At 49.6% G+C, this 24,894-nt stretch overlaps 3 protein-coding genes across 6 annotated transcripts; all 3 read right to left on the bottom strand.

Moving 5' to 3' along the window:
• Positions 1–159: 159 nt before the first annotated feature.
• Positions 160–6,048, bottom strand: CARD9 (caspase recruitment domain family member 9). Of its 3 annotated transcripts, none has more exons than XM_058038232.1 (12): positions 5,833–6,048; positions 5,361–5,498; positions 4,698–5,023; positions 4,132–4,311; positions 3,815–3,964; positions 3,415–3,540; positions 3,137–3,328; positions 2,580–2,621; positions 1,968–2,013; positions 1,285–1,355; positions 700–788; positions 160–451 (listed from the first exon to the last, which is right to left on the bottom strand). In XM_058038232.1, the coding sequence occupies exons 1-12, from the start codon at positions 6,014–6,016 to the stop codon at positions 355–357; spliced, it is 1,641 nt and encodes a 546-aa protein (XP_057894215.1). In that variant the 5' UTR covers positions 6,017–6,048; the 3' UTR covers positions 160–354. The 3 variants fall into 3 exon arrangements, with proteins under 3 accessions (XP_057894215.1, XP_057894217.1, XP_057894214.1); XM_058038234.1 differs by having other exon boundaries at positions 712–788; XM_058038231.1 differs by having other exon boundaries at positions 700–785; positions 5,833–6,043.
• A 2,113-nt stretch (positions 6,049–8,161) lies between these two features.
• SNAPC4 (small nuclear RNA activating complex polypeptide 4) lies at positions 8,162–21,295 on the bottom strand. 2 transcript variants are annotated; one of them, XM_058038383.1, is made up of 23 exons: positions 21,129–21,295; positions 20,462–20,511; positions 20,059–20,223; positions 19,563–19,688; positions 18,817–18,895; positions 18,229–18,310; positions 17,607–17,711; positions 17,065–17,137; positions 16,637–16,801; positions 16,273–16,420; positions 15,886–15,992; positions 15,538–15,632; positions 15,311–15,405; positions 14,966–15,051; positions 14,123–14,515; positions 13,651–13,740; positions 13,210–13,432; positions 13,050–13,120; positions 12,614–12,712; positions 12,360–12,387; positions 9,862–11,930; positions 9,278–9,408; positions 8,162–8,644 (listed from the first exon to the last, which is right to left on the bottom strand). In XM_058038383.1, exons 1-22 carry the CDS (start codon positions 21,292–21,294, stop codon positions 9,289–9,291), a joined length of 4,635 nt encoding a protein of 1,544 aa, XP_057894366.1. In that variant the 5' UTR covers position 21,295; the 3' UTR covers positions 8,162–8,644; positions 9,278–9,288. The 2 variants fall into 2 exon arrangements, with proteins under 2 accessions (XP_057894366.1, XP_057894365.1); XM_058038382.1 differs by having other exon boundaries at positions 8,162–9,408.
• Positions 21,296–22,014: 719 nt separating this feature from the next.
• Positions 22,015–24,772, bottom strand: ENTR1 (endosome associated trafficking regulator 1). The gene is made up of 7 exons (XM_058038280.1): positions 24,644–24,772; positions 24,382–24,567; positions 23,874–23,947; positions 23,642–23,753; positions 23,145–23,207; positions 22,430–22,557; positions 22,015–22,175 (listed from the first exon to the last, which is right to left on the bottom strand). The coding sequence occupies exons 1-7, from the start codon at positions 24,770–24,772 to the stop codon at positions 22,082–22,084; spliced, it is 786 nt and encodes a 261-aa protein (XP_057894263.1). The 3' UTR covers positions 22,015–22,081.
• Between the last annotated feature and the right edge of the window lie 122 nt (positions 24,773–24,894).

The raw sequence follows: 24,894 nt of genomic DNA, 5'->3' as shown, positions 1-24,894 counted from the left end.
GCCCTGAGGCAGCGGCGGCCATGTTGGGTACGGGCAATGCCGCCATGGCGGTGTCGGGCAATGCCCTTTATTAATTAACCTGTAATTAACCAGCTCAGCCCGGCCCTGTGTCACACGCTGGCATTTAAACCTGTTTATTGACGGAGAGGCCGTCAGAGCCATACAATAGTGTCACTGCAGCGCTTTTCATAAATGGGTGTTTGGATAGTTTTAGAATCCAAACAGTCCGTTGTGAGTGAAATGGAGAGGCACAGGCACCCTGTAGAAGTTGGTGTTTCCCTCAGAGATTGGCTCCTGAGGAGCCTCTGGTGTCCCTGGTGTCCCTTTCCAAGGGATTTTGGTGCTGTCCCTCTCTCAGGAGCCCTCGGTGTCGGTGTTGTCGCTGCCAGAGGTGTTCTCCCAGTCCGCCTCATGGTGCCGGTCCTTGGGCGCCCTTCTCATTGCTCTTTTTCTGCAAGCAACACCAGATATACAACTTTCAGAAGGTGTTTTCTGCAAACAACACCAGACATACAGCTTTCAGAAGGTGTTTTCTGCAAACAAGCAGCATTTCATGCTGTTACTATGTATCAGTCCCCTTTGCGGCTCATTTTAAGCCCTTCATGGATCAAGCTTGGGGGCAGGAAAGGGGAAATACAAATACAAATACATGGATATACAAATACAAATCACGGATATTTCCAGGTCAGCCCTGCTTACTGCAGCCCAGACCTTCGGTAACGCTCAAAGCAGTCCTTCATCCTCCTCCTCTCCTTTTCTGCCAGTTCCTCGTTGGCCAAGCCACACTCCTTGGAAAAAAAAAAAAAAAAAAACCCTTAAAACATACGAATTTATTTTTGATCAGATCAGTGTTAATACCAGGTTGCTTCCTGCATCTGCAGAGTCAAGTACCAGCAGGTTCTTTACTGTGTGTGCAGGGTGGTAATGCTGCTGTTTCACACAGTTTTACTACATTTATTCCTCCAACATGTGTAATTCTGGGAGTCTGTTTTCTACAGCAACAGTAATTCTACAGTAATTACACTGGAAAACATCCCCACCCAGAGATGAAGGGCAGAAACTAATTATAAGTTTTTATACACAGATGGAGAAATGTCCACTGTAAATGTTTTGCTGTTCAGAGCTCGCCCTTTTTGGAAGGTGGATCTGCACAAAGTGCTCAGAGTTTGGAAAAGCAGGAGCTGCTAACATGCTTCTCCAAGCTGGTAAATCCATCATTAAAGAGAATATTAAAGATCACAAACCCCAGTCATAGAAAAGAAGAGCCCACAAAGATTCTCTTACACTTGGTGATTTTGGGGGGAGATGGCTCTCTTGAGGGCTGAGTTCCTGGTTTTGTACTTCCAGGCAATCTTCTGAAAGATAAAAAAATCACAGCTTTACTCAGAGTTGCCATTGCAAAGTAACTTCTCCCTCCAGTAGTTCTTCCAACTGAAGAGCTGTGATGTAACTGCACAGAGTCCCCAGCAGAACTGAAACCAAGCCCAAAGCACTCAGAGCTCCATCCTGTCATCAATCACAAGTCACTTCTCATTTTAACTGAGCCCTGAATCTTCCCCAGGATGGTGGGGTTCCCCCACCTCCCTCAGAAAGAGACAGAGATTTCCACTTCCAGCTTCAGCAGGAGCAAAACAAACCTTTGCCAAGCAGCTCCACTGAGGCCACCATGAGAAATGTGTTAATCATTATTTTATCCATCATTTGTCCCTGCTCCCCAAGTTGTGAATATCATGGCACTTCACACCAGACCCTATTTTGGTGACACTCCTGTAGTGACCAGGTGTTACAATGGATATTTTTGAACTGAGCAAGGTAGAATAATAATAAAAGCATTTTTGGATCAGTGCTGTTTAGTTTTAATGAAAATTCTCCCATCTCAATGAATGAAAAGATCATTTAGATCTTCCAGGAGAGCAAAACAGAATGGACCATCCTCTCCAGAGCTCTACTCAATGTTTTCCCCTTACTTTTATCTGTCTGTGTATCTTCATCCAGATGACTGTGAAGAACAAGCTGTGGGGCAGAAAACAGACCAAGAACATCAGAACCGTTCCTAGATAAAGGAATATAAAACCTAGGACATGCTAGAACCAACCTCTCTCTCCCTGTTGGTGCCAGAAAACAGCAGACAGCCAGGAGTTACAGATTTGCTCATGGATTTCTCCTCCATGAATAGATCCAGCTCCCTTTGGCCTCATTTATACTTTTGGCCTCCAGACAATGTGACATTCACTCCCTCACTGAAGTTATGAACGAAGTGAAACTCTTTACTACAGGTGGCTCCAGGGTAAGACTTATTTTTGCCTGTTCTCACACAAGAGAGCCAATTAAAAGCAATTAAAAAATAATTAAATTCCCTTGATTTGCTTAGACTCAACAAATCTTGCTGACTAATGCCATAACTGTGTCCTACACTTAGAACTTCAGGACACAGGGAGGTTCTGTCACTGTCTTGCTGCCTATGGACTGAAGTGAGCCTGAGCCATTGAAAACTGCTGATACTTGGGGAGCTGAGCACAGGTGAGGAACATGAAACCATCCCAGAGGAAAGGGAAAGGTAAACAAGGACCCCTACTCACTTCCTGGGAATCTCTGGAGGAGGAGTCATCCAGGTCAGAGGTCTGGAACAAAACCAGTATAGATTGATCATTCCTCATGAGCAAGGAGGAGAGTTAGAGCTCCACAAAACACACAACTCCTACACTCCTGTCTGGACACTCAGGAAAGTACACACAATGACATATTAATTAAAATATATCTAATTTAGCTCCAGAAAACTTAGCTCCCCATTTCATCCAAATGGCTCACAGCTAGTCTCTAAATAGAGCTACTCTTTGGTGGTTGAGGAACCCCTCACCACCTTTGGAAATGCTCCAAACACAAACACAGGTGGCCTGAGCTTGTATCTGTCCAGCTTTTCCATGCCTAAAACCAGGGTGGGGTGATAGGGACCATCACATCTTTCATTTTCTAAGCTCAGCATTTGCATGGCAATGGTTTTAATTAATTTTGGTGGTGGCTCAGGGAAGTGTTCGCTGCCTGATGAGCTGGAGCTGCTCAGGCACAAGGCCTGGGAACAGCCACAGCCTGACCCCATCCTCAGCTTCCCAATGCATCCAGGGGAGGAGAGCTATACCAGAGTGGGCAGCTCCAGCTGCAGCCTTTTCAGCTTGGCCTCTGTGGCCAGGAGCTGGCTCTCCTTCTGGAAGAGCTGCAGCTGCATCTCGTCGCATCTCTCGCCCAGCTCGCGGATCTGCTTGCGGTAGGCGTCTCTCTCCACCAGGTTCTTGCAGTACTGCATGTGGAACTGCTCCCGGGTCAGGAGAGCCTGTGCAGGGCCACATGGGGCAGTCACACAACTGCACACACAGGCTGGCATTTCGGCCCAAAAAGCAGTGAGGGATATTTTATCACCTGGTCTCTCTCCGAAGCCACTTCCTCCATCTGCTGCAGGACGGCCTCAATCCGCTTTTTGTACATCTGGGAGTCCTTCCTCAGAGATGTGCACTGTAGCTCCAGCACCTCTTTTTCCTCTGCAAACTGCTGAGACAAGGTCAAAAGCACCTGCCTGTGGGGAGAGCCTGAGCCAGACTGTCCCCACTCCTGCTCTGTGCCACAGATTGCTCTGGCCAGAGCTCCATGGGTGTCTGAGCTGTCAGCTGCCCCACACGGAGTGCTGAACTACAGGTACTATAGCAGGAGCAGCAGGGATTGCTCCTGAGCAGCTGCTCTGCTCCACAGGCAGGACACTGCAGGGGCTTCACCTGCCTGTGTGATCCAGAGCCCCAGCAGGGACGGGAGCAGCAGCACCTACTTTGTCCTGGAGCACCTTGGCCCGGCGCAGCTCCTTGCGCAGGCTGTAAATGGTGTTCACCAGCTCCCGGCGCTCTTCCACGGTCTGGCTGCACTCATTCTCCAGAGTTTCCTTGGAGAGGCTCTTCTCCAAGTTCTGCTCCCTGGCAACCTGCAGGACAAAGGCAGAAGTGAGACAGGGCCACCATCTAACTCCATATCAGTTCTCTCCTCTCAGGGCTCTTGGGCAACAGCTGATCCCCACAATCTTCACGGCAGCATTGCTGCCCTGGCTGCTACAAATAATCCCTTGAGTCGATACTCAACCACCCCACCAACCTGGAGAGTGTTTTCCAGCTCCTGGTTCTTGGCCAAGAGCAGCTCCTTCTCCTGCTGGATCTCCCACACCACCTCGTGGCTGGGGCGCTGCTCTATGGCGTGTTTCAGCTTCATGGTGTGCTTCCTCTCCAGCTTGCAGTCATCCTCAGCCTTCATGAGGCTGTGCTTCAGCTGATCGATCTACGAGAAGGTTCAGAGCTCAGCAGGAGAAAGGAGAGAGCTCTGGCCTGCAAAACCAGTTCTCTGTTCCCCAGCTGAATACAGAGCAAGTTTCTCCACAGCTGTTTTCCTCAAAGTTTTGTGCCCTGGGGCCAGAGTCCTGTGTGCTAACAGGTACATGTTCCTGTGCTGCCTTTGTGAGAACAGCCTTGAGTGAGGGCAAGACTGGTCATCATTCACAGAACTTGTAAAAATTGTAAAATTCACGCCTAAAGGGCTGAGCTGGGGACCACAAAGACACATTCTAGAAAAGATGCTCAGTGCTTTGTGCTGGACTGGAGCATCCTTGGCAAAGACAAGGTGCTCAGCCCAGGTGAGAGAGGGAAGCTGGAGGAGCTGTGCCTGACCTCTAGCAGCAGGTCCCTGTTCTTCATGAGGGCCGCGCTCTTCTCCTCGCTCTGCTTGGCATAGCTCAGGGCCAGGCTGTAGTTCTCGTCCTTGCACTTGCGCAGCTCCTTGCTCAGGCTGTCCCTCTCCTCCTTCATCCTCTGGGCGCGCTCCTGGTGCTTGCGGAGCAGGCTGTCCCTGACCCACATCTCCCTGAGCGTGTCCTCCTTGGAGTGCAGCCACCCCGCCAGCTCCTGCGCCTTGCGCCGCTCCTCCTGCACCGCGCCCTGCAGCTTCACGATCTCGTTCATCAGCACCTGGCTCAGGCCAGACTCGCCAGCCGTGTCTGTGTGGGGGACAGGGTCACTCTCTGCTCTCCTGGCTGCTGCCAAGGCACACACAGAGCTCGGCTTCCCCTGCACGTCACTGCAGCCAACCCTGACGGTGTGTGAGCAAATTATCCCCGCTGTGCCTCTCTGCTCTGTGCCTTCCTGCGCCACACAACAGGCAGAGGGAAGAATTCATCCTCCTGCTTCCTCCTCCCCCTCCCCAGTCCAGCCCATGATACCAGGGCTGTTCTTCCCAGAACCCTTCCAAAGCACACATGGAGCAAGGCAGGGAATGCTCCTGACTGTGCTCAGCAGCACCAAAGGAAAAGCTGTTGTTGGGAACACAAACATTACCTATAATCATGGAGAAAACCCTGCTGGGCTCTTTGCCAGTTATTTTCTTATACAGCTGGGGATAATAAAGCTCAAGACTCTCCATAAATGCCTCAAAGCCCTTGTGTCCTGTTCGCTGAAGAATGTCCAGGAGAACACCTAAAATCAACAGGATATTCTATTCAGTTATTTCTCTCTTCACCTGTCTTTAACATAAGAAAAAATGGCTTCACTTCCTCCACATACCAAAGTCCCTGGGATCCACTCACAGAATAAATTAGGTTGGAAAAGACCTCTGGGAACATGAAGTCTATGACTGAACCCCCTTGGCCACCAGACCATGGCACCAAGTGCCACATCCAGGCTTTGTTTAAACGCCTCCAGGGTGGGTGACACCAGCACCTCCCTGGGCAGCCCTTCCAGTGTCCGAGTCCCCAGACAATCCCAAACCAATGGCCTGGAAAGTCCCCAGGAGGACTGGAAGTGCTCCCACCTGCCTTCCGCTTGCGCATGACCAGGCTGGGGTCGTTGAGCACCTGCTCCTCATCGTCAGGGCTGAGCACTTTGCACTGCCGCAGGTACGGCGTGATCCGCGACGGCTCGATCACCGAGATCAGCTTCACACGGAAGTTCTCCAGGTTATTCCAGCAGATCTCATCATTATCCTCTTCCAGCATGCCAGCAGTGAGGGGAATGGGTGAGCAGCGTTGTCCTGTCTGGAAAAAAACAGCAAAAGCCAACCAAGCAGCCCCTGAGGCTCTCGGAGCAGTGTGGCAGTGGTGCTCAGTGTCCTCATGAGCTGTTGCCTCTGCTTTACGAGCAGCTCACTCTTCCTTCTCCACCTCCCAGCATGTGAGATCCCTGTGTTCTGTCTGACCACACAGACATCAAATCTAACACCCACAGAGCTGTGAAATAAGCTTTAATTCCCTGTTAATATCAGCCATTCTGTATCACCAACCTTCACCTCTGCAGTCACAAAAGCTTCCTTGATTCTCCTCCTGTGTCCTGGCTCTGAGGAAACCTGTCTGGGATGCAGCCTCCCTCTGTACTCTGACTAGAGAAAAGATAACTCCAGGAACAAAACTGGGTTGAGAAAAAAAGGGGAAACTACTCAGCTATACCCTGAGACAGGAAAGGGAAGGAAAAGAAAAAGAGAGATAAATAAGAAAAGCAGAAGCCAGAATGGGTGATGGGGGAGGAGAAAGATGGTAGTGGCATTGTGAGTCAGCAGCAACACATAAGCAGTGATTTTAGATTAATTCTGGTTTTGTTTTCTAATATGTCCCACTGAAGGACCTGCTGGGCTCCAGAAAGTTTCCTTGTGCAGTGGTCAGAAAGGCTAAAAAGAATGAAAGCCACAGCCACAGGTGTGTGCAGCTGATTGCAGGGGACAAAACAAGCCACAAAATAAGAAGGAAGAGGCTCTTGAAAGGCTTTCCAGCTGTTAACATCTTCTCCAGGAAAAGAGGTGACAGCAAGAACTCACTCTTCATTTAGACAGAAGTCTCTTCAGTTGAAAAGGGTGATTGCTATATTGCTGCCTCTAATTTTGGATGTCCTCAAGCTTCCAGCATAATTATAACAAGAAAGGGGAAGGGAATCAAGTCCTGGCAGAACAAGGAGCATCACCCCTGATTCCCAAATGACAGCAGTAAAGGAGCAGCCCAGCAAGCAGCTGGGTTATGTGATAATGCTGATAATTCCACTGTGATGATGCTGAGCATCACCAGAAGACCTGAGCCTGCCTCCCCCCTTCCCTCAGCCCTGGAGCTGAACTCAGAACTCACTCAGTGTTTTCTAAAAAAGCCTGGAGAGCACATAGGCTCTGATGCCATGGCAGCATGACACATGTTCCCGTTAGCTTCCCACTCCCCTCTTTGTTCTGCTTTCTAAGTTTATGGAGAGTTTTTCCATCTTATCATCAGGAGTAGGGCAGAGATGCTCAGATTCTTCCAGCCTGTGTTTCTTGTCATTAAATTAGCTTTACACTAAAAAAGATGCAGTACCTGTGTCAGCTGTGGCCTTGCTGGAGGTAATCAGTGTGTCTGTTAATTGACCAGTTTAGCCTGGGGAGGAGTTATTCCAGTGACAAATCAATTTAATCCTGAAAAGGACAAAGCCAACTGCTGCTTACGCATTTCCCCCACAAATAAATGACAAGGGCACCTTTTCAGCAGCATTTGCAAAGGCCAGCAATCATTTAGAGCACAGCTCACCTTTCCCACCAGTGCCTCACTGTAACAGCCTGGGCACAGCACCCACAACTCTGCCACAGCTGAATTTCCTGGAAAACTGCTATCTAGAGTGGCTTATGGAAAACAGAGCACACTGCAAGAGGAGAGCCTTCCACAATCATTCCTTGTGCTCCATAAAGTCTTGGCACCAAATTACAGCAACACTGGCACCCAGTGCCCCTCTGCCCCTCGTGGAAAAGCTCAAATCCCAACTCCCCACCAGACTCAGGGGAGTTCAGTCAGTGCAGTGCAATGAAGCTTTCACAGCACTTTCCCTCTAGACTTTATCAGCTTTGCCTCAGCTAACCTTGCACCTCTCTGTGAGACAGAAATTGCTGGGTTATAAATGAAGAAACAAGTTTTTTTAAAGTGATTTGTGATGTCTGTACAGGGCAGGCTGTGGAAGAATCAAGGAAGAATCCTAATTCAATCCTGCAGTTTTAGGCACATGAATATTCATCTCCCCTATTTTCCCTGGTTTTCATGCAGCCTGAAAACTTCATTTTCTCATTAGCAATCACTCTCATACACACATTATTAAAAGCACTATTTACCAGGAAAAAAAACCCACACAGAATACATCAGTAATTTTTAAGTGCGAAAAATAAAACATCTGTATTTCAACAAATACTTAAGAGTCATTTTGATACAAAATTAATCTGCTGCTTATTCCACAGTATTCAGTCAGTTACCAAGCAAAGCCACTGTCACAGCACTAAAAACCACCCAATTAACATATTCTGAACATGGATAAGCATTCACATAAACAACACAAGAAGGAAATAAATAACCACCATTGCTTGTTTCCCCACATTTCCTGCAATATTCCCCTTCAGAATCTATGGCAGGTGGGAGTTTGAAAGAGCAGGAGTCTGTGCCTGAAAGATTTCCCTCCAGCCAGTTTCCATCATTTTTAAACCTTGCCTACAGATGCAGATTTTGTTGAGGGATGGGAAAATCAATCCAGCATTTTCCTCTTCCCCAGGTCCATCCAGTCATCACTGGAAGTGGAAAAGGTGAACAGTGCAAAGATTATCATGCAGGAAGGCAGAGCTCATTCCAGGACCCCTGTAACAAAGCACAAACAGCTCCTATCAGTCACACATTTTTACAGGGAACTTGCCCTTTTGCAGTTCCTAAAATGAATTTTCAAGAAAAAAAAAAATTTCCAACCAGTCTCATCTGACACCCATGTGAATCAAACACTGCTCATGTTCATTCCATCCAGTGCACCAAAAGCCTCAGCAGGTATCAGGACATCACCCATTTGTACCCTGCAGAAGGTGATCTGTTATAACTGCACAGAAATGAAGCCAAATGGGGGAAATAAACCCCAAACCCCACCAGGCTGCTCAAAAATGAAGTATAAAGGAAAAACTCCACTGTCAAGCCTGTAGAGTGCTACCAACTAGGTGCATACTAAGTAGGGTTCAGGGCATGAACTAAAAGGCTGCCAAATATTTGAATTTCATGAGTTTATATATAATTTTATTGTAGAGACATCAACTTTCCCTCTCCCCAAAATATTATCAGCCTTAGGCTGTGCTTGGTGGTGACTGCAGACCTCTGTGTCCTTGGGGAACAAGAGCAGAGATCATTTCAGTCCTTTCCTGGGGTCATGAGTCACTGTCTGAGCTGAACCACAGACAAACGTGGTTCAGCTTCTCAGCAAGATGTACAAACCACTGAGGAGCTACTGACACATCTCCTTCTCATGTCCTCCTCCTCTTCTTGAAGCGAGCACTTCTCCTGCTCTGGGGAGCTCTGGCATCAGCCCCAGCAGTGCAGGACCCCAAGGCAGACTGAGCAGGGCTCTCCTCAGCCCCCATGTCCTGCAAGAGAAGCAGGAGATGATCAACACCACGAGAATTGCAAACATCTTCCTGATTTAGGGAGCTCAGCCAAATTTCTAAAACAATCTTTCATGATGCATGGGACAACATTCCATTGCCAGTGTCAGAGAAGGCACAAAACATCAGTTCACAGAGTGAAAACAAAGGCCTGACTTCAAAAAGGCAAGAGCAGATTATAAGCAGAAAGGGGAAGGGAGCTTTGATACTTTTCTGGGAACTGTCATGGCAAGTGTAAGGTGCTACATAAACCATGGGATTTCACCCTCCCAGCTGAGCTGCAGAGCTTTTCCCTTCAGCAGCTGCAGAATTGTGTTTATTCAAAAAGACCAAATTTCTGCTACACTTAATAACAGTGGGGGCTTCCCCTTGGATTCCAGTGCAACATTGATCTGGCAGTAATTTTCTGCTTTTTGCCCCTGGAATCTGTTTTACCTGATTTAGTAAATCAGCATCTTCATCTCCAGGCTCATCCCCAAGTCTCCAGTGCTCCTGTACTCCTGTTAATTCATTCCCACAGCTCTCTTCCTTCAACACTTGGTTCTCACTCTCCAACTCCTCCTCATCACTCTCCTCAAGCTGATTCCCAGCTGACACAGTCGTCGTCACTCTGGGAGGAGACAGAGTTGCCAGGACAGCCGGGAGGGTGAAGGCTGCCAGGAATCTGGCTTTCAGCAGGAGGTAAGCAGGGTTATCACCCAGTTTCTGCTGCACCAGTTCTCCAATAGCATGGAAGAGATCCCCAGTGCTCCCATCCCCACTGGCCTCAGAGGCCAGCAGAGGGGCTGCCTGCACCTCCAGAGCTGCTTTCTGCAGCAGGAGCCTTGAGAGGGTTTTTATGCTGCAGAGGAAAGGGGGCAGATAAGGCAGCCTGGTCTGCAGTGGTGGCACCTGAACCCCTTGCTTCCCACTCAGCCACTCCTTCACCAGCCCCTGGTCCTCCAGGGAGATGAGGCTGAAGTCAAGGAGATTCTTCTGTGCATGGGAGGTGCTTGGCTGTGGGGGGACATCAGTGCTTGGTGGTTTGGAGGCAATGGGTCTGTTCCTCAGGGCCTGGGCACCAGAGCAGGCAGAGCTCCCTGGGACACTGCTGTGAGGAGCTGCAGCTCCTGGCCAGTGCACAGCCCTTCTCCTGCTGCTGCCTGCCTTGGAGAATGATCTGTTTGGTGTGATGGAGCCGCTGCTCCTTCCCAAGCTGGTGAGACTGGGCACGGGCTGGCAGTCAGAGCCCTGAGTGCTGGCAGGGGGCTGTGGCTGGGGCAGCAGCATGGCCCACAGGGCTGGGCTGGCAGCTGGAGCTGCAGAGGAGTCTGGAGCCATGGAGGAGCCATCTGGACACGCAGGGGTTACAGCAGAAACGCTGCATGGGGTGCATCCAGCACTCACTGGGGTCACAGGTAAGAGATGTGTGCACTGGCCAGCTGCCTTTCCCAAAGGAACTCCTGCCAGCTGGGAACTTGGTCCTTTTGTCTCTGCACTGCTGGGGTGAGGTGGATTTGCTTCAGCTGGTACAGGAGTCCCTCCCAAAGCAGAGACACTGCCATTGGAAGTCACAGCTGTCTGAGCCTGGCTTGCCCCAGGAGCAGCTGGCATTCCCTGGGGAACACCCAGCACAGTCTGCACAGTGCTGGGGAGCAGACCCTGGGGGGTCACAACCCACTTGAAGGGCAGGATGCTGCTGGGAATCACAGGAGAAGCAGCTTGTGGAGTGACCAGAGCAGGCAGCAGGCTGACTGGCCTCTGCTGTGGCCTGTTCCTCTCCAGCTCACTGGTGACTGGTGTGGAAAGGGACAATTTACTGGTGCCAGACTCCAGGCCAAGAGCCACCACTGTGATCTGGTGAGGCACAAAAGCCTGGTTGTGCAGCACTGCTGAAGCTGAGCTGCTGGCTGTGCCCTGACCATTGCACCCTCCCTGGTCTGGGGCCTTCTCTGCTGCAGCTGGGCTCACAGCTGGAGAAACCCTTCCCTCAGGGCTGCTTCCCAGAGCTTCCTTTTTGTGAAGTTCCTTACTTGACTGTAGATCTGTGCCCTGTGAGCAGCCAGGGCTCTCCCCAGTTTCTGGCACTGCAGAGGAATGGTTTTGAGGCACAGGAGCAGAACCTGCAGCAGAAGTCCTTGTGGGCACTGCTGAACCCTGTACCTGGCTGTCTGTCCCAGCAGCAGCTGCAGGTGAGCTCCCTGCAGGTGCACAGGGAATGATTTGCTGTGCTGGGTGCTGGATGATCAAAGGCCCTGAAACCAGCACCTGTGGGGCAACCAGCACTGTGCTCTGCAGGGCTGCCCTGGCCTGGAGCCTCCTCCAACGCTTCTCTTGCAGCAGTTCTGAGACAGTTTTCACCCTGTGCCTTTGGCCCAGGGCTGGGGGAGCTCCCAGCACAGCTGGGGCCCAGCTCTCCAAGGCTCCAGTGGGGCTGGCCCGTGCTCTCAAGGCAGATCTCCTGACAGCACTCTTGGGGATGCCCTGTTGGGAATTCCTCTGAGAACAAGCCTGGGATGAGTTGCCTGCAGAGGATAAAATGACAATGAATGAACAGCATTTCCAAAAGCCATTTCTCATTAAACATCAAGGAATGTGGCAGAATTCCTGCTTGTGAGAATTCCTACAACATTACAGTCCTGATTTAATCAAGCCACATCCCAACAACTGAACAAGGGGTAACTGTGCCCCCCAGAAATCAGAGATGGGCCAGGAATGCACCCTAACACCCCACTGAACTGGTCCAGAGCCAATGGTTCCCCAGCCCTCCAGGGTTTTTTCCAGTCCTTACCAAAGGGGAACATGCTTAAAGATCCAAGATCTAGCAAAAATGAGCATGACAATGCAGGCTTGTCCCCCAAAGCTCTCCTTCAGTTAAACTCGTTATTAATGTAACAGTGATGAATTATGGGAAAGTTCTTGCACATCACAAAAATAAATGTTCTGGTAGGTACCTGAAGAAGTCTCTGTATTTTGGGAAGCCTGTAAAAAAAAGTATATTAAATTATACTTCTGATAGATTTAAAGATGATTAAAACAGCACAGATGTGAATCAAACCCACATCTGCCACCTCCTGAACAAACAGAGCCAGCATTTGATTCTGCCTCTGAACCAAAACTGCTAACACACATATAAACTGTGTGGCCACACAATTAAAGTGCTTATTTTAGTCAAGATTTCATTGGGGAAAGCTTAAAACCACAATACCTGCTGAGGGCTCCTTGCATTAGCCTTAAGCAGCTCCAAGTGCCTCAGGTTCCTCTCCTTAATAATCCTCATACAGCCCTTGGTATCAATCTGGAGGAGCTGCAAGGTGAGAGCTTCATTAACATTCAAATGAGAACAAAAATGGACTGCTGGGGTCAGTGACAAAGCAAGACAGATGGGACATGCTCCACATGCAAGATTCTGGGGATATTTTACATTTGCAGAAAAAGCCCTGGCAGGACCAGACTTTGGATGCAGGACTTATTTAAGAAACTTCATGTGCAAACCATGAGGGCAGATTAGTCCAAAAATTAGATTATTTGTTTAAGAAGCAAAGATAAACCTCAAAGATAAACCTATTTAAGCCTCAAATACTGAAAAATAAAGACTCCCTCTGTTTGAAAGCAGGTAAAGCTATTAAGACAGTAAAAATTACCTGAATGAGCAGTGCAAACAGGGGAGTGCTGCTGAGACTCACTGACTTAACCTTGTCATGAATAGCAGCAGCTGGGAAGAAATCCAACAACAAAATCAGCTGGGAAATCACTCAGAAGACATCAAAAAATAGGGACAGAGGTAGGATGGGCCCCCAGTACCTTTTGTGTGGTAGAAACCCATGGTGCCAGCCCTCAGGCTGCGGGGCAGCAGCACATTGCCCATCCACGGGGTCACTGCCATCAGCAGCTTCCTGTCCAGGTTCAGCCTCCTCCAGTGCTCCCTGTTGCAGCGCCAGGCTCTCCTGGGCAGCTCCTGGGCATCCTGGCCAGCAGCTGCACCCACTCCAGGGGGCACGGCCAAAAGCCTGGCAGGTCTCAGCATCTTTAATTGCCATGCATGAAAAATACACAATTAAGAGTTCCCGTGAGGAAGGTTCTGCCATTAGTCCCAGGGCAAACAACTCACAGGGCAGTCAGGACAAAAAACTGTGAGCTTTTCCTCTTGGGATTACAGTGCAATATCTGTGATTATATAAAAATTATTTCCTACTAAGCACAGCCTGGAAGTGCTCAGGTCACAAGAGCACAAGAGGCACTCACCAGTTTCCTCTGGAAGCTCGTGTTGTTCCTCAGTATTGTCCTCACCTCCTCCAGGCTAACCCGCAGCACGTGTTTCCCACACTGGGAAGCCTAAAGATGAAAGAACACAAGAAAATACAGAAGGCAAAGTCAAAGGAAATTATTGGCACTGCACAGCAGGTACAAGTTCTCAACATTGCTGCTGTTGAAGGTATCTTACTAAATGAAATCAACTCTGGAGACCTTCCCTTTTAATGCGTGTGCATCATCACAACATCATTTCTGTGAAATGCCTATTTCACAGAAGCTTTTGTGTGAGGGATCTACCAAAAACCCAAAAACCAGAATTTACTGGGTAATTATCTTCACGTTTTTTGACTTTACACCACAAGGGAATGAACAGCAAGATGTTATCTGCTCATCACATCCTGCCCTTACTGCAGCAGCTGCACTTCCCTTCCAACTTCTGATCCAAGCCCCCATCCCAGCTCACCTTGGCCATCACTTCTGCTGGATTCCTCACCAGCACATCTGTGGAGCAGGCATTTGCAATGCCCATGAGCACAGTGTTCAGCTCAGATGATTTATCAGCAGCTCTGTCTCCATCACACCCTGCCCTTGGAACGTCACTGCAGCTGCTCCTTGTGCCAGTCCTGGCAGCAGAGAGGAGGGATTGGATCTGGTCTCTCTCTCTGCTTGTCTCCTGTTTGTCTGTCCCTGTTGGTATCCACAGGTCAATGCTGGGCACTGCAAACTTCTCCTTTCTCGTGGTCACGTTCTCCTCCTCTGAGCTGTGCTCCAGCTCCAGCTCCTCCTCACTGCTGCTCTCTGAGGGGCTGGAGCTCTCCTCAGCGTGGCGCCGTTTGGTTGCCCCAGATCTTTTCCTCTTGATCAAAACAAGCACACACAAGTTTTAGTCAGTGTTCACCCCTGGCTTGCAACTCTCTCAAATCAGGAAGTTTCCTTTTCCAAAGGAAACAAAACCATCTTTAATATGGTTTTAAGCAGCCAGAATTTCTTGAGTGCCTGCGATCAAAACTGGCAAGTTATGAGGTACAGACATGAAAACCTACATATATCCCATTCTTACAGGCATTTCAAGGCAGGAAGGAATTCTGGATAATACATAAATATACAGCAAATTAACTTCAGCCCTTCAGAACAAACACTGCTTTACCTACCAAAAAGTTAAACTGTAAAATCCACAAAAAAACCCCTTGATTGTGTGAAATCAATGTCAATTTTTTTTTATTGATTTCACTTTTAGGATTCCACTTTTAGTTTAGAGAAACTTAATTGAAGAGATGGGGCTGTGACAGCAGGACTCCCACAATACCTTAGAGCCAATCATGACTGTCCACTTGCTCTGGCACTGGGCACCAGTCCGATGGGGCAGCTCTGAGGCTATTTTACTCCAGCGACCTGAAAAGGAGGCAGAGGATGCAGAACATTTTATTTGTGCCACAAACTGAGCAACAGGCCTTTCAATGCAGCCATTACACACTTGTTATACATTTCTCTGGATAAGAGACAGAGCTACTGCATGAATGGATCTCATACCCACAGCAAACAATAGAGAGAAGTTGCAATCATCAGTACAAAGCAGAGCCTGCAGGGCTTACAATGAAAGAAGAGAAAACCTCAATGACACCTCTAAAGATTAAGCCACACAAACACCTACCCAGGCCATGCTTTTGAACCAGTTCAATCAGCTGCTCCTCTTCCTCCAAGCTCCACTTGCCTTTCTTTACATCCCAGTGCAATGCTTTTAAATACCTTCCAAATGAAAACATTACAGTCAGGATCATTCAATCCTGCTTGCAAAAATCAGACCATCCCTGCCCTCCAAGGCTGAACAAACCCAGCATTTCCCTTGTTTAGGGAAAATGTTCCCTGGCCTGAACTCACCGGTCCCGGCACTGGGCGTCGCTCCTGCCCGGCACTTCCCTCCGGATTTTGTACCAGTCCTTCTCCTTGTACTTCTTAACTGCAGCCATCAGCATCTGTGTGCAGGCAGAGCAAGAGCTGAAATCCTCACCAGGATCAACCCTAACAGGCCTGAGACAGCAGCAGTTCTGTTTGTTTCCTATGTAAATCTCTGGACAAAACTGCTTAGGAGCTTCTAAGCGCTCCTGAGCTGTGGAGTGCCCACCTTGGTCTGGTTCACACTCCTCAAACTCAGATTTACAGCCATGCCACACCTCAGCACTCCAACATTCCCACCCTGAAATTCCAGGCCCAGAGAATGTTGCTTACAGCATCTTCCTCTGGTGTCCAGGGTCCCTTCTTCAAGCTGGGGTCCACACTCTTTGTCCAGCGGTAAATCAGCTGAGCAGAATCTCTTCCTTCCATGTAATAAGCAACTGGAAATTAAAAGGTTTATTTAAATCTGTTGTAATTAATGCTTCTTCCTTTATCTGGACAACAGTTGCAAGTAGTGATTGCCATAAGCAGCACTTTAATCTCTTAAGAAATGGTGCTCTGCCAGTTTCAGCCAAATTTCCAGTATGGATAAAGGTTCCAAGAGATATGAAGTTCTTGCTGATATAATGAAACAGGAAAGGCAGAGATCAACAAGGAAAAGAGAATGGGAGAGTGAAGCATTCCAGGTGAATGAAGGTTTGTCACTTGTGGGCCACTTACTTTTCTTGTATGGGATATGGCTTCCCACTCTCATCTCCTGAACAAGCTCTAAAAGCATCTGATCCTCCTCCTTGGTCCATTCTTTCCTTTTTAAATCTTTGTTATAGAGTTGGTATTTCTGCAAGCACTGGAAAGGTGTCCTGTTTGTCTTAACACAGGGAAAACAGAGAGAAACAGGCAATTAGTTATTTATGAGAACAAAAAGCAAGAGGGAAAAGCTAAAGCACCAATTCTTTTTGGTACTGTTCTTGGACACTCATCACAAAGCATTAATTAACACTGAATTAGTATTAACATTGTTTTTTAAATCTGACAAGAGGCAAAGTAAAGCCAGAGTGAAGCCAGTAGCCAGCTCAGACCTTACCCCCAGCTCCTGGGCAATGCTCTGCCAGTCCAGGCAGTTGTGCTCAGCAGCAATCTGCTTCAGCCTGTCCAGCTCCTCCTCAGTCCATTCCTCTTTGTTGATGCTTGGATGTTCCCAGTTTTGCCAAAACTTCCTCAGTTCCTCTGAGCTGCGTTGTCCATCAAACTAAAAAACCAACAAAAATATGTTTAGTCTCATAGCTGGGATTAAGACACCTGGACAAAAGGAAAATCAGTATTTTGCATTCCAAGTATGTCTTACTGCCAAGTTTTCCAGAATTAAATCACCAAATTTAACAAGTTGAGATCATTTAACAGTCAGCTTGGAGAAATGCAAGATGGAAACACTGGATGCAAACCAGATCAGGGATTCTCAAGAGGAAGGACCCAGATATCAGAAGCAATAAAGCAGCTGAGCCCCCAACTCACATGGATGTTTGAAATCTTGTCCCAGTCATGCTCATCGAATCTGTTTCCTATTAAGTCACTTTCTGGGAGTTGGCTACAGGAGAAGGTACAAAAAGGAAGAAAGAATCTTATTAAATGGTTAATGAAACCCTTTGTCTTCTTGATCCTGCCTCATCGCTTTCCTCCCACCTGTTCCTGACTTCCACAAGAACAGAATACTCAGGTTAGCAGGAGAAACAATTAATGCCATATCCAAACGTGTTGCTTGATATTTGTTCATGAGAAAAAGTTCAAAACTATGGAAAAATCAGAGCTCTGCTCCTTTGTTGCTGAACAACAATTTAAAGCAGCACCTCTACACTGGGTGCAGGCACTTTGTGTATCAAGACCCAAACACATTTCTTAGTAAAGAACAGTGGAGATGAGAGAGCTGCAGAGCCACAACAGCACCTGATTTTTTACAACCCAACACCAATGACCATCCAGAAGTAGCAGGAGGGAACTTTGAGAGCTAAACTCTAAGACATTTCATTTTTCACCAAGAACATAGAAAGACTTCTTACTTAATTGCCTCTATTTCTTGCTCCAAGTCTTTGATTTGCTTTTCCAAGGTCTCTTTTTCTGTTTCAGTCTTGATTTTCTCCAGTTTCTGATTCCAATAACTCAACCTGTTCAAAGACATTTTTATCACTACTTAAGAGGACAGATGGGAATGGGGTCAATGGCATCAGAAGATGTACAGCAGAGACACCTTCCCCATCAGTTCCATTCCTCCCTTCAGGTTTATTTCCACACCAAACTGTTCTCCCAGGGTTTCCCACAAGGCACACTCATTGCCATATTTCTGCCCCTTCAATGCAAACCTTGACCCACAGCAGATTTCAGATAAACCATTTTGGTGTTTACACAGAGAACCAATGGTTGCTGCAACAGCCATACAGACTGTGCCAGTTCCAGCACAGAAATCCACATCTTTAGGTCTCATATCACAATTTCAGCTTCAAGCCCTACAAAGTATTTTAAGTTACACCACAGTGCCAATAGGAAGGATAGATGGTAAAATCCCACAAACACAAGCAATTAACACAGGAACTTGCTGGAGGAAGGGGAAATCTGCACATGTCCCTTCTCCTTTGCCCTGCAGTGTTCTGAGCAGGAGCAGAGGGGATTTGGGGCAGAACTCACTTGAGCAGCTTTGGCTGGAGCAGGTGCTGCAGGCGGTCGCTCACCACGGATTTCTGCAGCAGAGTCTTCTCTACAGCTTTCCCTAAAGCAGACAGAGAGCAGCCAGAATCAGTGCAGAACACTGCCAGGAGACACCCAGTGCTCCAGGGAATTCCTGCAGCTCTGCAGTGAGGGCTCCCTGCACAAATCACCCACGTGGTGCCAGACCCGGGCCAGGCACAGCCTCTGGCTCGGTGCTACTGGGACCCCCAAAGGGACCCCAAGAAGGGAATCACTCTGTGAGCATCAGGAGCTGCAGGTGTCCCCTGAACTGCCCTCATCTGGGCACCCTGCAGCACCTTACTTGCTTTAGGAGTGCTCACAGGAGCTGATCAGCACAACAAATGGAAAAGGAGTCATTAATGACTCACTAAAATAATTTACAGAGTACCCCACTCCCTTCTAACAACTTTTTGTGAGTCAGGCAGAGGTGTTGATGTTTAACTGCAAACAGGAACACACAAACAATATGAATATATACATTTGTTACATAAATATAAACATATTACAGCTCTTCTAGAGCACTGAACAGCAGCCAGACTTACTTACACTTGGATGAATGCAGCTGTTCAAAGGATTTGATGCCCTGAGCTGCCTTCTCCTTGGCCTCTTCATTGGGAGGAGGGCCCTGAGGAGGATTAGAAGGGTTAGATACACTCAGAGTCAGACAAAATGACTGTTTCTTCTTAAAACTCCAGCATGAACTGCTACAACAACAACTGGAAACTCAGACTTGTGCAAACTGTCACACTCACGCTGCTTAGTTACCTTTGCAGAGGTTTCATTTAATTAAACAGAAATATTACCAGTAATTGCTTGAATATATTAACATATGGATGATGATAGCTGACATCTTGGCTACCATAAAAAGCCAAGGTCTCCTTTTGCTGATGGCCTTTTAAAAACACATGAAAATGTACTACTGATTGTTCCAGGAAATATAAAAAAATACAGAAAATCTCAGGAACTGAGCAAACAGTTTCACAGACAAACAGATCAGATTTCAGTGAGGGTTTTAAAGAGCAGCATGGAATTGGGTCATGGAAATGAAGACAATAAAGTTAAGTTAAACCCAAGAACATTCAAACCCCTGGTGGCTGCAATTGCACTCCTCAGACCTCACAGGGCTGAACAAACATTTCCAGAGGAGGGAGAGTGACAAGTGAGAGGGGAAAGGTTTCAGGCTGAGGAGTGACAGTCAGTCACACACCTGAAATGAGAACAGCTCAAACACATTCCAGTGCACAACCATCACTGAACACACACCAGTCTGCAAGCTGCTTTTATTTACTTACAATTCCTGTTGTTTTATCCTTAAAGTATGGCTTCATAAAATGACCCAAAAACACATTTGCTGGGAGATTTCTGCCATCTCCTGCCTTGGTTGTTTTTGAACCACCACGCTCATCCATGATTTCCTTCTGCAACACAAGAATGAATTGAACAGCATCAGTGTCTCCCCCAGAGTGCTGATTTCAGAGAGCTGAGCCCTCACAAACACCCCAGGGCTCAAACCTGCAGCACCAGATTCAAAATCACTGCAGGAGTCAAAGGCAGCATTTGGAACTTCCTCAGTTTGCACTGTGCAATGATGATTACAAGCTTAATAAAATACTAACTTGCCCCAGGATGCTAAAATATAACATGTAAAATACCCATTTTTTATTGTAAGAAAGCATGGAATCATCAGTTAAATAAACCACCTCAGCCCTGGGCTTGAGGGGAAGGGAGGAAGGCAAATGGGAACCCAGAAAAGCACAGGAATTAGCATTTCCCTGCTGCTGTGCTCACCTGCTGTGCTCTGTTCTGTGCAATGAGCAGCTCCACCTCCTCAATCTTTTCCTTGATAACATCCTGGTACACATGGTTCATCTGCAGGCAGGTTTCTGGATCCTGGGGCAGGCTTTCAATATCATCATCATCATCATCACTGCTGTCTTCTTCCACTTCCACTTCCTGGAGGCAGAGAAGGCATTTAGGGAGAGAAGACACAAAAGCAGGTCTGTAACAAGCAGTGCTGTGTGTCCACACCTGAGGGGTTTGCAGGGAGGCCTCTGAGCCTGGATAACAAATCCTGGGCAGGAATACCCAAATCCAGGTTTTACTGAGCACAAGGCACTGCCTGGATTTCCCCGGAGCAGGGTGAGGTTTCCCTTCAAAACTGGAAATACAAACTTAAAGAAAAAACAATTACCATTTCAGCACAAGAATCTTCATCATCATCATCATCTTCATCATCACCATCTGTTAGACAAACAAAACACAAAAATGCTGACTGCAGTGGGATAAAAGAAAAGTTTTAAACCCAAATCTTTGCAATTAAAACACAGAGGAAAAAACAGCAGAGAGAGCTCAGACATGACCATCAGTGGGTTTGGCTACTGACAACGCTGTCGTGTAAAAAGTATTGTTATAGTCTATTTATGCTTTTTTTTTGTTTGTTGTTGCTCTGGAGAAGGTAAAAACACAGCTCGGTAAGCACAGCAAAGCTGAACGGTGGCGCTGCACATGAGAGGCACCGGCTGAGAGCCCAGGGACAGCTCCGAGGCAAGAGAGCGCAGCCTTAGCACCGGCAGCGCTCGGCAGCACCGGGGGTGGCACGGGAGTCCCGGAGCCGCAGCACCGGGGGTGGCACAGGCTGCGGGCGGGGTCCCGGAGCTGCAGGAGCCGCAGGACCGGGGTGCAGCCGCTCGGGCACCGACCGCTCGGGCTCTGCACACCGAGCTGGGCACGCCGGGCACGCCGCGGCTCACAAGGTTATGTGAGGCCGCCCGGGCCCCGCCGTTTCAGCGCTGCCGGTTCTGGCTGCAGAGGGAACGCGCAAAGCGGCGGGGAGCGCCCCGAGCCCCCCGGAGCCGTACCGGAGCTGAGGGCGGTGTCGCACAGGGCCAGCTGGATGCCGGTCCCGCCGGGCTGCAGGCTGCGCTCCAGCTGCTCGATCTCGCGGCGGATCCTCTCCCGCTCCGCATCCAGCTCCAGGCCCTGAGGGGAGCGCAGGGGCCCGGCCGGGCCCGGCCCGCGGGACATGGCGGCAGCGCCGCTCCCGGCCCGCCCCCCGCTCCGCCAATCGCTACTGCGAGCGCGGGTCAGCTGATCCGGCACGTGACGGGGCGCAGCCAATCGGGGCGGGGATTGGCGCACGTGCACGGCCGGGGGGCGGTCCCGGGACCCGCAGGGATCGGCCCGGGACTGGACCGGGACACGGCCTTCAAATGGTACCGGGACACCGCGGCACGGCCTTTAATAACACCGGGACACGGCCTTCAAATGGTACCGGGACATGGCCATCAGTGGCACCGGGACACCGCGGCACGGCCTTTAATAACACCGGGACACGGCCATCAATGGCACCGGGACACGGCCTTCAAATGGTACCGGGACATGGCCATCAATGGCACCGGGGCACCGCGGCACGGCCTTCAATGGTACCGGGACACCGGGACACGGCCTTCAGCGGTACCGGGACATGGCCTTCAGCGGCACCGGGACACGGTCTTCAATAGCACAGGGACACCGCTACACAGCCTTCAATAGCACCGGGACACGGCCATCAATGGCACCGGGACACGGCCATCAATGGCACCGGGACCCCGGGCTTTCACCCTCCGAGCACTGAAGGGCAGCGAGAGCCGCAGCCAAAGCCGCCCGGGGATTTGCGGGAGCTGCTCCCTTCCCGGTTCAGGGATCTCTTAAGAGGGGATGGAGATGCCAGGTCTGCAGTTTGACGCATCAAAATGAGGCCAAGTATTAAAAAAATCATTTTTTAGTAATGGTTTCCGTATGAAAACAAAGTGCTCCGTGCTGTGTGAGTCACTCAGTGTCCATCCTCTGGCACCTCCGAGATTCTGTCTATGGATTTCAGGAGATCAGCCACGAGCTGCAGGGATTCTGCTCCAGACAGCAGCTGCCTGAGGGGGAGAGATGCAGGGTTACATGTGGGGACAGGCAGCCAGGCAGCTTTGGGGGAGTTTCCCCACGTTCTGTGATTTATCAAGGCAGCGTTTTATCAAGACTGGAAACTCCCACTTCCCACTTATGTTTACACTTGGAGGAAACACAGAGCAGCTCCTGCGGCACAGAACACAAAGCCCTGAATTTTAACCCAAAAAACCCCCGAGGAGGTTTATCTGTGTGTCGGTGGGGCTGTCCCGGCGCAGCTGACCTGATGGATGCCCTGGAGCTGGCTGTCACCCGCCGCAGCTGCTGCAGCGCCGCCTCCGCGTTCTGCTTGGCCGCGGCCAACCCCGCCCGCAGCTCCTCCTGCTCCAGCCGGGAATGCCTCAGCTCCGCCTGCGTGAGGGCAGAATCCGTGAGGAACAAGCCCGGAACCGCGGCAGGTACTCTGCAGCTAATGGTGCATTCCCACAGCAGCTGATGGGCTGGGATGTAATCATTGATCGACACGAGGGAATACAATAAATAATGCAATAAACAATGCAATAAACAGTGCAATAAACAATGCAATAAACAGGGCTGGAGTCCAGCACCAGCTGCCTGCAGGGAGTGTCTGCCCAGAATCATTAGGGTTGGAAAGAGCTCTGGATGTGTCCAGCTCTAGCCCTGCCAAGGCAGTGTCACCTGGAGCAGGTGGCAGGAATCCAGGTGGGTTTGGGTGTCTCCAGAGAAGGAGACTCCCCAGATTCCCTGGGCAGTTTGCTCCAGGGCTCTGCCACCCTCCATGGAAGGAAATTCTTCCTCATTTCAGTTTCTGGCCATTGCTCCTCACCACTGCACCATCCAGGCCCTCCCAGCCCCTGCCAGGACACAACTCCCAAGCCTAAAAACACACCCAGCATTTTCCTCAGAGCCTGCAAAATCCTTTGCACTGGCTCAGCTCTGAGGTGTGTCCCTGCAGCCCCAGCAGTGCTGCTGTGTACCTGCAGCTGTGCATTCTCCTGCCTCAGTTTGGCAGCACTGTTCTCAGCCTTGGCAGCCCTTTTCTGCAACAGAACAGAGATTATTGAAATAATAACAGTAACAACAACAACAATAATAATAATACCCTAATACTATTGTATATTATTATATATAATAAAATATAATGCTGTTATATATAATAAATTATTATATGATTATGCTAATAATAATGATGATCAAATTTATTATTGAAATTAATATTAAATAATAGTAAAGATAAAATAATAATAATAACAACAACAACAACCCAGGCAGCTTGAGCCACAGGGGAATGAGTGATTCCAGCACAGAACTTGGAGGGATAGGTTTGTGTTACACCACACTGTGTTCTGAATGTTTTAGGATGTAGGAACAGCTCCCTCCTCACTGCTCCTTTCTGGGATCTGCAGAACCTCCCCACCCGCACAGGGCACAATTTCTTCCTGACTTCTGAGCTCAACCTGAAGCCAACATTTACAGTCATCAGCTGCAGATTCTGCTCCACGTGCTGCACCATTGCTTCCAAATCCTGTGCTTCCTTCTCTTCTTTGATTTTGTTTTCCTCTAGCTTCTTCTCAAGCTTCCTCATCCTTAAAAAAAATAAGAGGTGGCACAGTAAGCACTTGTACCATTAAATACTTGAGGAGGGAAATTCTGGGAAGGGATCAAGAATCTCATGGTTTTGTGGAAAATGATTTCTTCTCACATACTTGTCTGCTTGAGTTTCAGACAGAATCTGAAGCTTCTTGATCTTGCTTCTCAAGATAGCATTCTCTTCTTTTAGCTAAAAAAAAAAATCTTATTAGGACTGAGGTGCATTTTCACAACAAAACCAACAATCCAAGATCAATAGCAGAATGTTCAGCTTTAATACTGGAAATCCCTGTGCTTTCTAATACATTCAAGCTGAATTTTACCTTCAGTTTACCCATCTGGAAACCACTGCGGGGCACAGGAACGTGGCACTGAACCGCAGTGTAAACGTGACTAATTAACGTCCCGATCCTAAATGACCACGGCCCCGAGGGGCAGGAGCACGAGGAAATCACCCGGGTCATGTGCGGGGCAGCAGGACAGGGAAAGAAGCGGCCCTGGCCCTGCTGAGCGCGCATTTCCAGAGCCCATTCTGTTCCCAGCGGCTCTCGGTGGGGCAGGCGGTGCCAGGCCGGGCTCGGGGCCGCGCTCCCGGAGCGGTACCGGGACTCGGGCGGCGCTCACCTGTTCGTAGCTCGGCTGCCCGGGGGGAACCCGGCCCGGCCCCGGCGCGGCTCCGGCACTGCCCAGGTGTTCCTGCTCCACGGCCAGCGGGCGGTAGCTCTCGCTCCATTCCTCCTCGTCCTCGTCCTCCTGCTCGTCCCCCGACTCTGCGGGCACTGCGGGCAGCGGGGGCACAGCCCAAGCCGCCTGCGGAGGGGACAGCGCGCTGAGGTGGGCGGCGTGACGGGGCGGATCCCGGCCGCGCTGCCGCGCACGGCCTTACCTGCGTGTCAGCGCCCGCGCCGTCCCCGCCGCGGGCCTTGGAGCGGACGAACTCGCGGAAGGAGAAGGGGTTGGGCTCGGCCGGGGCCCCCGGCAGCGGCTCCGCCACCGGCAGCGCCGGCGCCGCCATGGCCGCCTGAGGGCGGGGCGGGGCCTCCCGCTCGGAGCGGACCAATGAGCGCGCGGGCTCCGCCGCCGCGCCCACCCTCGGCCCCGCCCCCTTGCCGCGGCCCCGCCCCCTGACCCCACGCT

The sequence above is a fragment of the Melospiza georgiana genome, chromosome 20 (assembly GCF_028018845.1).
Source record: "Melospiza georgiana isolate bMelGeo1 chromosome 20, bMelGeo1.pri, whole genome shotgun sequence".
NCBI lineage: Eukaryota > Metazoa > Chordata > Aves > Passeriformes > Passerellidae > Melospiza > Melospiza georgiana.
The sequence above is the reverse complement of the archived record's forward strand: the minus strand, read 5'-3'. Positions and strand labels throughout refer to the sequence as shown.

Excerpts from the sequence above, each read along its gene's own strand:
- CARD9 (XM_058038232.1), bottom strand. The coding sequence starts at position 6,016 with ATGCTGGAAGAGGATAATGATGAGATCTGCTGGAATAACCTGGAGAAC. Across the intron at positions 3,541-3,814 it reads CCAAGGTGCTCCAGGACAAA|TTTGCAGAGGAAAAAGAGGT; the intron begins GTAGGTGCTGCT and ends TTGTCTCAGCAG. Across the intron at positions 1,356-1,967 it reads AGATACACAGACAGATAAAA|AAGATTGCCTGGAAGTACAA; the intron begins GTAAGGGGAAAA and ends TTTATCTTTCAG.
- SNAPC4 (XM_058038382.1), bottom strand. The coding sequence starts at position 21,294 with ATGTCCCGCGGGCCGGGCCCGGCCGGGCCCCTGCGCTCCCCTCAGGGC. Across the intron at positions 18,896-19,562 it reads AGGATAAAACAACAGGAATT|GGCCCTCCTCCCAATGAAGA; the intron begins GTAAGTAAATAA and ends AATCCTCCTCAG. Across the intron at positions 12,388-12,613 it reads ATGCAAGGAGCCCTCAGCAG|GCTTCCCAAAATACAGAGAC; the intron begins GTATTGTGGTTT and ends TTTTTTTTACAG.
- ENTR1 (XM_058038280.1), bottom strand. The coding sequence starts at position 24,772 with ATGGCGGCGCCGGCGCTGCCGGTGGCGGAGCCGCTGCCGGGGGCCCCG. Across the intron at positions 23,754-23,873 it reads TCTGAAACTCAAGCAGACAA|GATGAGGAAGCTTGAGAAGA; the intron begins GTATGTGAGAAG and ends ATTTTTTTTAAG. Across the intron at positions 22,558-23,144 it reads AGGAGAATGCACAGCTGCAG|GCGGAGCTGAGGCATTCCCG; the intron begins GTACACAGCAGC and ends GCCCTCACGCAG.